At 42.9% G+C, this 13,081-nt stretch overlaps 1 protein-coding gene across 1 annotated transcript in view; it reads left to right on the forward strand.

The window, feature by feature from the left end:
- The window catches only part of LOC124621877 (AP-3 complex subunit beta-2), a 224,259-nt gene extending 221,209 nt beyond the window's left edge, over nucleotides 1-3,050 (forward strand). Inside the window, exon 19 of the mRNA XM_047147343.1 lies at nucleotides 1,848-3,050. Coding sequence (XP_047003299.1) covers nucleotides 1,848-1,998 — 151 coding nt within the window. The 3' untranslated portion in view covers nucleotides 1,999-3,050. The remainder of the gene's footprint in view (nucleotides 1-1,847) is intronic.
- The last annotated feature ends 10,031 nt before the right edge of the window (nucleotides 3,051-13,081 follow it).

Genomic DNA, 13,081 nt, shown 5'->3' on the forward strand with positions numbered 1-13,081 from the left:
TTTGTTAATACAGAGTACAGGTTGATAGTATTTTGTTAATGTATATCTTGACTCATGTATGGAATACAATGAATGGATAAACAAATGAATGTGAGATACATACAGCCAGAAATGAAGTTTTAATTACAAGGTATATTAAAGAACTAGAGAAGATCATCATTAAGCAAAAAGCATAAATGACACGGATCTGACAGCTTGTTGTGCAAACATTTTAACTTTTTTCTGAAACACTGAAGGCTAAGGCAAAGAACACACATGAAATCCAAGGATATAAACAACATTTGAGTACACCAATACTCGCAAACAGAAGAGGGAGCTAACTGATGTGTGAAAACAATAATAATGTTCATAGATTTCAGACGTGGTCCTTATGTTTGTAGTAGCTCTAGATACATCATTAGCGATCTATCACCACATGCATAATTAAATACATAAATCAGTTAGCTAACAAGTTGCTTTGGTCCTCCCCTCTTAAATGTAATATACCAACTCCTTTTGTTATGTTCTTCATTTATGTGGCCTTATTGACTATATTTGATGTACAGTTATTGAGGGTATTTTAATTCCATCTTTGAAACTACAAGTAAATGTGTGTTTTGTCACCAAATCCATTTTGTCTTATTAAAATAAAACATCTAATGAAAGATATTTAGAATTTGACATGTTTCCAAAATTGAGAAACAGTTTGTTACAAGATGATTTTCAGTTACAGTATTTCGTGCCGGATTTTTTGGTCACATTCGGAAACGCTATCTGCTTTCATGTTTTTGGACTATTTTTTCGTTTGGTACTGTTGTATCTGGCCTAATCCCATAATTCTTTGCAGAACTACACATTTTTTAATGTTAAGCACAACACAATGTAGTACTATCATTGTGTATTTAGTATCTTTCTTGCTAAATATGTGTTGTTTGTTTTATGTAGTGTTGCTGACTTGCCATTACTTCTTCTTCAATCTAAAACTGTGCTGCTTTTTTTCAGTTTTTCATTTGTGTGTCATTTCATTTAATTATGTTAGTGTGTATTTATTTAATGTGTAAGAGAAATGAAGGTGTAGTGATGGAGTTGAAAGCCTAAATGAGAGTAGATGGTGGAGGGAGGAGGCAAATATGCTGAACAATAAATTCAAAGTAGTCAGATGGGGAGTGAGTTGGAGGAAAAGGGTGAGGAGCAAGAGGTGAAATGAAATGGGGTGGGAGGGGGGCGGGAGGGGGAGGGGGATGGAGGAAGGTGCACGGACAAAGAGTGGAGGATGTAAAAGGGAAGGTTTTTCCCCCCCTTTTTTTTCTATGTGATTTTTCAGTTATGTTGTACTGTGGCTGGTTTCCAGTATTTATTCAACCACTGAGTAACTGTTCATTGAATGTTAATGCTTTGTGTATATGGAAGATTTTTGGAAAGAGAATAACACACAATGACAAACTGGAAAAAAAAGTTTTAGATTGAAGAAAAACTAATACAAGCTGGCATCATTACACAAAACACACAGTTAGGCTAGAACCAACAATGCCAAACGAAACAATAGCCCAAAAAGGTGCAAGTAGGCACATTTTCCTCATGAGAGCAAAAACCCAGGCATCAAATACTGTAACTAAAAATCAACATCTTGTAACGAACTGTTTCTAAATATAGAAAGCACGTCAAACCATAAATATCTTTCATTATAGACTGTTGATGTTTTATTTCGGCAAGACAAATTAATCTGATGATAAAACATCCACTTTCTGGTAGTTGCAAAGACGGAATTGAAATACTGTTTGCATTCCATGTATCTGAAATTGACTGGTATTACTTTAAAGTGCTTTTATGTGTATATTGGTAATAAGTTAAGGTCTTTCTCTTTACAGGTTTGCTGGCCAAACATTGTCCTCAAAGTCACTTGTTTTAATAGTAGTAAAAATGCTTCAAGATAGCTCTGTAAACTTGATTGTTAGTTGTGAAAAAATTGTAATTGGATCAATGTTGTTAAATGAAGTGAAAGGGCATTTGAGGAAGTAATATTTCTGTATTGACTTAAAAGGAAAGCCCAGCCAATTTTGTGTACATGTCTCTGTATTGTTTTACTTCTGTTCAAATAATGTGAACTCCATCATCTAAGTTATTTACATTCCAACATTTGCCATGACAGAGAGAGAATAATGTAAAATTTATTTTTAAGGTAATTTTTATATCTTTATTGTAGAACAGATTGTCTAAAAAAGAGTTGTGTTGTTGTTGTGAATGCATACACTCTTCAGACTTGCCTCTCTGTTGTAAGTTTCAATTGTATCATTATGTAGAAGATACCAGAACCTGTTACTTTCATTATTCATTCCTGCTTCAATTTTTTTGTACTAAAATTATTTACAACATGAATTAGATTGAGAGTGTTAGACTATATTTGTGACAAAGACTCCCTTACTTATTTAATTACCTGTCACAGCTAGAAGCCAAATGAGCTGTAATTGTTAGTATATATGTAATAGAATAATTTTAATAGTAGGCCTGAAATAATTACAATAAGACTAAACAATGTATAATCCATATCCAAAAGTAATACAAATTGACAGTCACTGAATGGTCACTGAATGAATAGAAAAATAATTAACAAAAGCATAAAACATGGTACGGAGTGATTCTGGTAAACTAAAGTGGACTACTTTCAGTGTGTATTACCATTTTTGATCAAAGGCAGTGAGATGTGGACTTTAAATGCAAAAACCATTCAAAAACTAAGATTTGCTTAGTAAACAGTAGAGAAATGCACGTTGTGAACATCTTAAAGAGGCAGGAAAACAAAGAAATGGATCGGATGACAGACTGGATTGGGAGACTTAAGCACGACTGTAATGAAAATGACATGAAGGTGGACTGTAATAAAAATGATATGGAGATGGATGGCAGATGTAGTCAGATGGATAGATGGTACATGGATTTAAGTGAGTTTGTTGTTTCATACTGAGCCTGTGATCTAGTGCAACCTGTTTAGGTGGCATTAGAAGATTGCAAGAACATGGATGTACATAGTTGAAGACGGTAATTTGTGCAAAAATCTAAAAGATCAGTAAACATCCAGTTTTTTTTTTTTTTTTTAAAGAATTGAACTCCCGTGTATAAAACAGCTTTAAACTTCTGATTACTTTACAGATGTTGAATACCAATTTTTGTTCTCCCTGGAAGCTGTTAGATAGGCAACCTGCAGTGGGTGCCAGGAACCAAGTTAGTTGTTTAGCAACGTAGACACTTTTACCCAGTGGTGGATGTGAGATTGCTGCCACTGCAGCACATAATACTGATGATGAACATCATCATATACATCATAAATAGCAGACATTATTTCAAGCAGTGCAGATTTGGCTATTTCTTTACTTTGCTTAAGTGAAACATACAATTCACCATTAATTTTCAGTCAGTCACTCCTTGTATAACACAATACACATTTTGCCAAGGCAATAAATAGTAATAACAAGAACAATAACAATGTTATTAAAGTACAACAGTTCTGCAAGTTTACTAGGGGGGAGTGGTTGGGAGACAGGAGAAAAGATACAGAGTGTGGGAGAGAGGGAAGGGAAATGGTGATGGACAGCTCAGATGGAGGAAGCAGGTGTATGGTGCAGGTACATGGGAAGGGGAGGCAGCAGGTGAACACGATAGCACTGCAAAACCCGGGCACAGAGGAAGGGGGACTGTTAAATAGAACGTGTGGGTGCAGTGGCTTAGCAGAGATTGAGGCCAGGAGTATTATGGGATTGAAGGATCTATTGCAAAGGTAACTCCCAGAAAAATCTGGTGCAGGGGGCAGGATACAGATGCCACATGTTGGGAAGAAGCTATTGAACTGGAGCATATTGTGTTCAGCAGCATGTGCCGCTACTGGCCAGTCAACTCTGTTCTTGGCCACAGTTTGGTAATGATTGGTGGTCATGTCCACATAAAATGCTACGTAGAAATAGCAGCAAATCTGGCAACTCACAAGGCTGCATTTACAGGTGGCCCTTTCTCTGATGGGATAGGATAAGCCTGTGATAGAACTATGCACCTTAGTCTTCCCCAGGGTTATGACCCATTTGGCAGGGGGTTAGGAGTGGGTGTGGCAGAGGAATGAATCAGGATATTGCATAGATTGTGTGGACAGTGGAAGGATTGTGGGTAGGATGTAGCTCATTTCTGGACACGATGATAGATAATCATAGTCCTGGTTAAAGATATGGTTGAGCTGTTTCACGTGGGATGATAGGGATGCCCATTGCTGATGGCAGCACAGGTGCGAGTATTAGGTGTGTGTGTGTGTGTGTGTGTGTGTGTGTGTGTGTGTGTGTGTGTGTGTGTGTCATTGGAAATCCATCTAAGAACTAGGTCTGGGGGACTAGTGTCTGTTTGTGAGGGCCTTGAGACCTTCAGCTTACAGGCCAAGGGAATGCTTGTCATTGCAGAAGCACTGTCCGTGATTGGCCAGATCACATGGGAGCAATGTGAAGTGTTGACACCTGTCAAAATGCAGGTGCTATTGATTGTTAGTGTGTTGATACGAACAGAAGTATGGATGGAGCAATCATAGTGCTGGGGTTCAGCACCCAGGAAGGTAGAACATTTGCTAAGCTGTTTTTTGAAGCCATTGCTCATTTCACTTGGAAGTGCCCCTGATCAATTTGCAATGTAATTACAGTTTAAAAGATAAATTCTTTTTCATTAAAACTGTCCAGCAGTTCCAACAGGGGTTAGTGCTTGCCACATCCATGATATTTTTGATAAGCCACACGTGCCACTCCAAGTCATCTAAATCTTAGGGCACCCAGCCTTTGCCAGGCACAGGTTTGGTGAACCTGGGTTTCCTGAGCTGGGGGCCAGTAAGCACTGCAAGTTCTCTGCAACTATAAACTCTGGGGATGTTATAGTGACCACCATGCAGCAGCAATGGAATGTTGGGTGCCACAGGGAATGGGGATCTTGACTTAGCTACACAGATCACGAGGATAGCATTGAAGGGAATTAGTCCTCCTCTCCCACTCCTTCCCCATTTTAAACAATCCACATAAAATTAGCTAGGAGTCAACACATGGGGGCATGCATGGTAGACAATGGCAGTAATAACAACACTATGGAGGTTAGAGAAAAAGCAGACTTCTTTATTGAGATAACCAAGCCACTACATGGAGGACTGGAATAATGTTTTACTATTGCGGGCTGCAGAAAAGAAATAATGTCACATATCGAGCATGTGTCATTACTAACACAAATTTGCTCCATGAGGCATGGATGTTTTGCAGGAAAAAACAAAGGTCTTGCTGTGTGATGCATTGAGTACCATGGGACAAGAAAAAGATTAAAACTGCACACGGTAGGGTTCATCACCACTAAAACAGATATAACACCATGAGGTTAAAGTCTCTTACTGGAAAATGAAAAGTCTCACCATGCTGTGTTGCAAGTGTAGAGACAATGCGGGCATGTCTTAATATTATTTTGCAATAGGCATCTATGGCTTGTTCTTCATGGTGCATGTTGTACCTGTCTTGAGGCCAAGGGCAGCAGTGTTGATACTGTAGGTGCTGGTCATATGACAAGGATGTGCACTGGACATCAGGACACTGGATGTGAGGTGGCAGGTTACCTGGATGTCAGCAGTGCCAGGCCACTGTGTGACAGCGAGGGCAGGTGTGGTGCCAGCAGTGTGCACGAGCAATGAGTAAGTGTCTGGCACAAGATTTGAGGGGTACCAGACCAGATCAGCCTCGAGACTGTGTGCAGTGCATGCACAGTGGGCAGGTGCTAGGCTTGGTTTGCTAGCATGAGATAACTGAGGGAAGAGTGCAGTGGCGTTTCTGGGTGACTGTTCAGAGGGTCTGACAGATGGGTGTATGCTGAAAATGCACATATGAGGTACTGCATGAGGAGGCTGTGGCAGGTCTAGGGCACAGCACTGCGAATGTGTGAAAAAACACTGCTGTGAGAGTGGTAGAGTAACCAGGGATGGCACTGCAGCGGTAATGGTGTAACCAGCTGAATCCTGTCATTTCTCATTTTAGGTGTGGGGAAAAACACCCCAAATGCACACCTGAGCTCCAAATATCATCCTGACATGTCCAAACTAGTGTCAGGAGAGGGATTTTTCCTGCCGTTCGATCTGATTTGATATTTTCCTGCCGATCCTATGTGCTGGCATCATAGCGACGGCTAGCAGTTTGCTGCCATGGGCCACTTAGCTGTTAGTGCTAGACACGCCTTCAGGCGTGCCTGGGAATGCATTAGGCCCTGACGGTCCAATCAAGCATGCGAGCGCACTGGATGGCTGCACGCCGCTACATCATGTACCGCGCTGGGGCGAGCCGCCAGCCGTAGAAGAGCCACCACAGGCTGTGTTGCACCATGTGCTGTCGCTGGGTGCTGTTATCAAGGCTGCCACCATCGCTAGCCCTGTTGCCAATGCCACCTGCATGTGATGTAAGTGTCACTGCAGGCAGATGTCTGCTGAGGGACATTTCCATTGCCTAGAACAGAGCGAGACCTTCTGTGTGTACATGTGTTCAGTCTCAGTCCCACTTTTGTAACCATGCCTGTTTAATGTCCTTGCCAACCAACGGAGATGACAGAATCGGCTCCCTATGCTGCAGCTGCGGCCCTGAATGAGCCTGATCACATTAGTTTGCTGCAACAGCAGATAAGCACCCTGTCACTTGAAAAAAATAGTGCTACAGGATTGGCTTACCATGATAACGCACAAACGTGAAGCCAGTGCTGCTGAAGGACTGCATCTATGTCTACATCTACATGGATAATCTCCAAGCCACCAAATGGTGCATGGTGGGGGGGTAAGTGGCAGAGGCCAAGTGACGCAAATCATTTGTTACTAGCCATAATAGGAGTGGCAATGATGTTTAGCTTTCATCTAAACACTGTTGCTACCAAATGTGGAGTTTGTTAGTGTAAAGGCCAGAAACATCCCTACCTAAAAGAGTAGTAGAAGGGGAGGAATCTGAATGTGATTGGCCAGAGGCATCCTGGAGTTACAGAAACACTCATAAGATGGGGCAAAGTCTGTAAACTGTCATTGGTTTAGTGATACAGCTATAGAAAGGGAGAAATAGTGTGCTGCCACAATCCTTCAACAATTTAAGTTTTTGTATGCAAACATAGTTCCCATGAGCTCGTTGGAGCACCAACTGCATGTCACTCATCGCCAGCCTCAATTAAGTTCCGACAAGTCTGTTCTTTTCCCCTGGAGTGCTGGTCTCAAAGTTCATACTTTACAGTGCTGTCAGTGATTGCTATTTCTGTTAGCGCTCACATCATGGACTCGTACTAATTTCTGTTGTGTAACCATTTATAGCATTTGCTTTTTGTAATGTTCAGAAATAGCCTTGAGTGTAGTAGTAATCATAATTATAAATAGAAAGTGTTAATCAAACCCCTGAATATCCTTGAATCTCCTGCTGCGAGCATCCTATCCAGTCTCAGAATTCACGCCTGTTGTTGGTACGCTGTGACAGTGTCTGGTACTGATCCATGCGATCATCCTGCCTTCACTGGAAGTTTGTCTTTCTGCATTTGCTCCTAACAGCTCAGAAATTGCAGAGTGAGCTGTAACTCCTGTCATCCCTCTATCCTCTGTTTGGACACAACAACGAACATTTCTGGTTTCATTTGTGGTGTGGCTTAATCATGTAAAGGAAAGTTGCTACTCACCATATAGCGGAGATGCTGAGTCATGATAGGCACAACAACAGTTGTTTGATTATGTAACTTTAGTTCTTCAAATAATAAGGCCTTATGACTACCGCATACATTCTCCAGTGGTATATGTGATTTATTTTTAGTGAATGTGTAACTACATTTCACCTGTTGTTACTCATCTCCTGGACCTGAGATACAATCGTGTATGTGATGCAGCTTTACAATTTTGAAATAAAGCCTTAATTTTGTGATTTTTGTCAAAACTTGGCTAGTCGTGCATGTCATGAAGTACGGATAAAAATTTATTTCTATTTCTTAAGAAAAATGAGGCAACTCGGGGCGCCTCAAGAGCCCCTAAAGTTGAAACAGAAAAATTAGTACCAGATATAGCCAGTACACCTCCATCTGTAACTTTTGTACCTTCTTTTGCTTGAAGTCCAGGCAAAAATGTAACAACATTTTTGCAGAACATCAGGGGTGTGGGACGTACATGCACATGGCCAGACCAATTTTTGCTGTCACCAAGCTGAAGGTTTTGGGCAGTGCGCGAACTTATACTGAATCAGTAGATGCATTGCAGGAAGCACCCACTTTTGAATTCTTGGGAAAGGGGTTAACTGAGTGCTACTCTGGCAAGCATGGGGTTAGCTATTACTGTAATTGGTTGTCCACCCTTAGACAGAAAAGTGGGGAGGACTTTGAAGCATTTGCAGACAGAATTAGGACAGTATTTTGTCACACAAGGGACAGTACACGTAATGAAGTGTTAGTGGAAGTAGCTGAGCGAGAGAAATCAACGTAGTCACACACGGAATAAATCCACATATAGGGAGTGAGGTAGAGGTAGCCTCCCCCACCTCCTTGTATGAAGCAGTCAGACTTGGTCTATTACTTGAGGAAATGGGAAGATTTGTATTGTCCCCATGCGCGCCTGGAAAGCATGACGTGTTTAATGACGTGAACTGCCAGAGATTCGGGAAGCCCAATATGGCTGAGCGCTGCTGGGCTTCCTGCTGTAAGAAATGCCATACTGTCTGACACGAATAGCATCATTCTCCGCAAAATATGTGGCCAAATTCCCCCAAGAGGAACGTGCCACCAAGCAACAAGAGAAATAATCAATTGAGCAGGAGCATTACTCCACAGGGAAACGAGTGTGGGTCAGGTTCTGCCACTCACCCTTGCCCCCAATGAAATACGTAAATCCCATAAAAAGGGGAGAACCCACTGGGGTGGCAAATTTAGTTTTAGAGGCGAAGCTCAGAGGGAAGACTGTCAAAATTCTTGTGGATACCAGAGCTCAGATTAGTGTTCTTTTTGTTGCTGGTAATGACAAGCATGTGCTAAAACTGCCACGCTACAATATAAATGGACTTGGAGATGAGATGATCATTCCTGCAGGCACCCGTACTATAGACCTAAACACAGAAGGGAAAAAGTGTGCCTTTGATATGGAAGTAGTGTGGAAACGCACGTGGGATTTTGATATCATCCTGGGAAACGATTTCATAACAGGCTATCAGTCTGTGGTAGATTATAGGACATGCATTGTTTGGTTCTGTGATATAGACCACTGTCCAGACAGCGAGTGTGTGTCTCAGTCACGAGGAACCTGTGAAAGGAGGCCTACATTACAAGCTCCTACTGAACCGCGTACATGGGCATTGAAAACTATCATGCCTGTTACAGTTGGTGGAGGAACGGAAACACTTCTCTGAATTGAAGTCAAAGACCACGAAGATAGGACTTTCTGGTCATCCTGCTTGCCTAGAATGACTTTTGTGACAGGCTGCAAGTCCATGTTAAGAGAGGTCTCAGTAGACCCAAAGTAAAAGGGGACAGGTTTCAAATACCTGGGTATGCTGACAATTTTGGTCAACGGGACATAGAAATCCCACATGGCACAATGGTAGCCAGTGGCAAAGAAGTTATGTACCACAAGATAGACCTAAAACTGCTTTTGTGGTCCCATATCGACTGTGTGAATTCTTATGTACGCATTATGGTCTAAGAAATGCTCCTGCCACTTTTCAAAGGTTTGCCGACTTGTTATTGAGAGGTTTCAAGCCTACTGTGTGTCCTGTGTATCTTGACAACATCATAATTTTTACAAAAACAATGCAAGAGCATGCTGAAAGATTAAGAGATGTATTGTCTAGATTGCAAAGTGCACACTTAAGTTTAAAACTTGTTCTTTGATAGAAGAAGCGGATACTTTTCCAACCCCAAGAAATGTTGAGGAGATAAAAATTTTTCCTGGTTTTAGCCAACTATTATAGACTTTTTTGTGCAGGATTATGCTACAATAGCAAAGCCATTAACAAAATTACTAAAGAAAGATGCAGTATTTGAATGGACAGATGAATGCAATAAGGAAAATTAAAGGCATTTTGATTAGGTCACCTTTACTAATACATGCAGATATCGAGACCCCTTTTATACTTTCGACAGATGCATCAGATTACGTTATCGGAGCTTTTTCAAGTCAGGAATATAATGATGGGTTACTCCTCCAGACAAATGAACTCAACAGAAATTAATTAAAATACTACTGAGAAGGAGCTGCTAGCTCTCATGTTTGGAGTAAATTACTTTAAGTGTTACTTGTATGAATGTCAGTTCACTGAGGTTATGGATCATGCTGCTTTCATATGGATTTTGAGTTTAAAAGACCCCAGTAGTCACTTGACTAGATGGACATTAAAATTATCAGAATATGATTACACAGTTCAGCATAAGCCTGCAGAGCAATGCCGTTGCCCTAAGCAGAAAGGTTAGAGCTGCACAAACAGATGATGTTTCCATAGAAGTACTGAAAGAATCACGAGAGAGACAGAGAGATGCAGAATGCCACTAGTACACACCACTATCTGATTGTGTGACAGAAGATGGTATACTATATCACAAGACTCTGTTGGTAAGAGAGTAGTAATAACTAAAGAATTGTGACAACAAATAATAGCACAGTGTCATGATAGTTTACAGGCCTGCCATAAGGGGTGATGAGCCACGAATGCAAGAATAGCCTCAAATTACTGATGGAGAGGTCAACAAACCAACATTAGGATCTATATACAAAATTGTCTGCACTGTGCACAAAGAGTGCCTCCACCCAGGACTAAAGTTTCTTTACAAACATTACCACAAGCATCAAAACCTTTTCAGATTGTGGCCTTGGGTATCTGCAGCCCATTTCCACAAAGCACCAAGATTAATAAATACACTCCTGGAAATTGAAATAAGAACACTGTGAATTCATTGTCCCAGGAAGGAGAAACTTTATTCACACATTCCTGGGGTCAGATACATCACATGATCACACTGACAGAACCACGGGCACATAGACACAGGCAACAGAGCATGTACAATGTTGGCACTAGTACAGTGTATATCCACCTTTCGCAGCAATGCAGGCTGCTATTCTCCCATGGAGACGATCGTAGAGATGCTGGATGTAGTCCTGTGGAACGGCTTGCCATGCCATTCCCACCTGGCGCCTCAGTTGGACCAGCGTTCGTGCTGGACGTGCAGACCGCGTGAGACGACGCTTCATCCAGTCCCAAACATGCTCAATGGGGGACAGATCTGGAGATCTTGCTGGCCAGGGTAGTTGACTTACACCTTCTAGAGCACGTTGGGTGGCACGGGATACATGCGGACGTGCATTGTCCTGTTGGAACAGCAAGTTCCCTTGCCGGTCTAGGAATGGTAGAACGATGGGTTCGATGACGGTTTGGATGTACCGTGCACTATTCAGTGTCCCCTCGACGATCACCAGTGGTGTACGGCCAGTGTAGGAGATCGCTCCCCACACCATGATGCCGGGTGTTGGCCCTGTGTGCCTCGGTCGTATGCAGTCCGGATTGTGGCGCTCACCTGCACGGCGCCAAACACGCATACGACCATCATTGGCACCAAGGCAGAAGCGACTCTCATCGCTGAAGACGACACGTCTCCATTCGTCCCTCCATTCACACCTGTCGCGACACCACTGGAGGCGGGCTGCACGATGTTGGGGCGTGAGCGGAAGACGGCCTAACGGTGTGCAGGACTGTAGCCCAGCTTCATGGAGACGGTTGCGAACGGTCCTCGCCGATACCCCAGGAGCAACAGTGTCCCTAATTTGCTGGGAAGTGGCGGTGCGGTCCCCTACGGCACTGCGTAGGATCCAACAGTCTTGGCGTGCATCCGTGCGTCGCTGCGGTCCGGTCCCAGGTCGACGGGCACGTGCACCTTCCGCCGACCACTGGCGACAACATCGATGTACTGTGGAGACCTCACGCCCCACGTGTTGAGCAATTCGGCGGTACGTCCACCCGGCCTCCCGCATGCCCACTATACGCCCTCGCTCGAAGTCCGTCAGCTGCACATACGGTTCACGTCCACGCTGTCGCGGCATGCTACCAGTGTTAAAGACTGCGATGGAGCTCCGTATGCCACGGCAAACTGGCTGACACTGACGGCGGCGGTGCACAAATGCTGCGCAGCTAGCGCCATTTGACGGCCAACACCGCGGTTCCTGGTGTGTCCGCTGTGCCGTGCGTGTGATCATTGCTTGTACAGCCCTCTCGCAGTGTCCGGAGCAAGTATGGTGGGTCTGACACACCGGTGTCAATGTGTTCTTTTTTCCACTTCCAGGAGTGTATGTATTGTCAATTATTGATCACTTTTCAATTTTTATACCACTTGTAGACATGACCACTGAAACTGTTGCATGTGCCTTTGTCAATCACTTCGTACTGCCATTTGGAAGTCCTGACACAGTACACACGGACCAAGACTCAAGTTTTATGTTGGCACTACCTGCATGAGTTTGCAAAATGTTACGAATCAGAAATGGTAAACTGCGCCCTTTCACCCTTAAGCCAACAGGTGCTTAGAGCAAGTGCATAAAACTATTGTATGAATGCTACCATACTATGTAGTGAAGACCCAGTTAGATTGGGACAGGCATGTACAATTTTTCGCCTCAGCTTACAATAGTCGTGTCCATGAGGCGACGGGATAGTCCCCATATGAAGCAGTCTATGGGACACTCATGAATTCACCCTTTGAGATTGACAAATTGCCCCCTGACGTCAATATAGGTGAAGCAAAAAGGCTAGCCCACCATTTCAAAGCCATATGGAACCAAGTTAAACATAGTAATTTCAAAGCCACACAAAAACAGCAAGAACACAGCAACAAAGGCACTATACTCCCTCTAGATAGACCCGGTGATTTGGTATTGCTCCAAAATTCCGTGGTAAAAAAGGTACAAGCTAAGAAGTTGACCCCTCGGTACATGATCGTACTACAATAGTACACTTTGATCAGTTAAAGGTGTGTCGCAGTCCAACTGTGCCACCTCAAGCAGCACCACTGGCTTCTAACCCTGAAGTCACACAGATGGCTAAAGGTGTCACGACAACAAAGCAGAACAAGAAGA

The sequence above is a fragment of the Schistocerca americana genome, chromosome 7 (genome assembly GCF_021461395.2).
Source record: "Schistocerca americana isolate TAMUIC-IGC-003095 chromosome 7, iqSchAmer2.1, whole genome shotgun sequence".
Classification (NCBI taxonomy): Eukaryota; Metazoa; Arthropoda; class Insecta; order Orthoptera; family Acrididae; genus Schistocerca; species Schistocerca americana.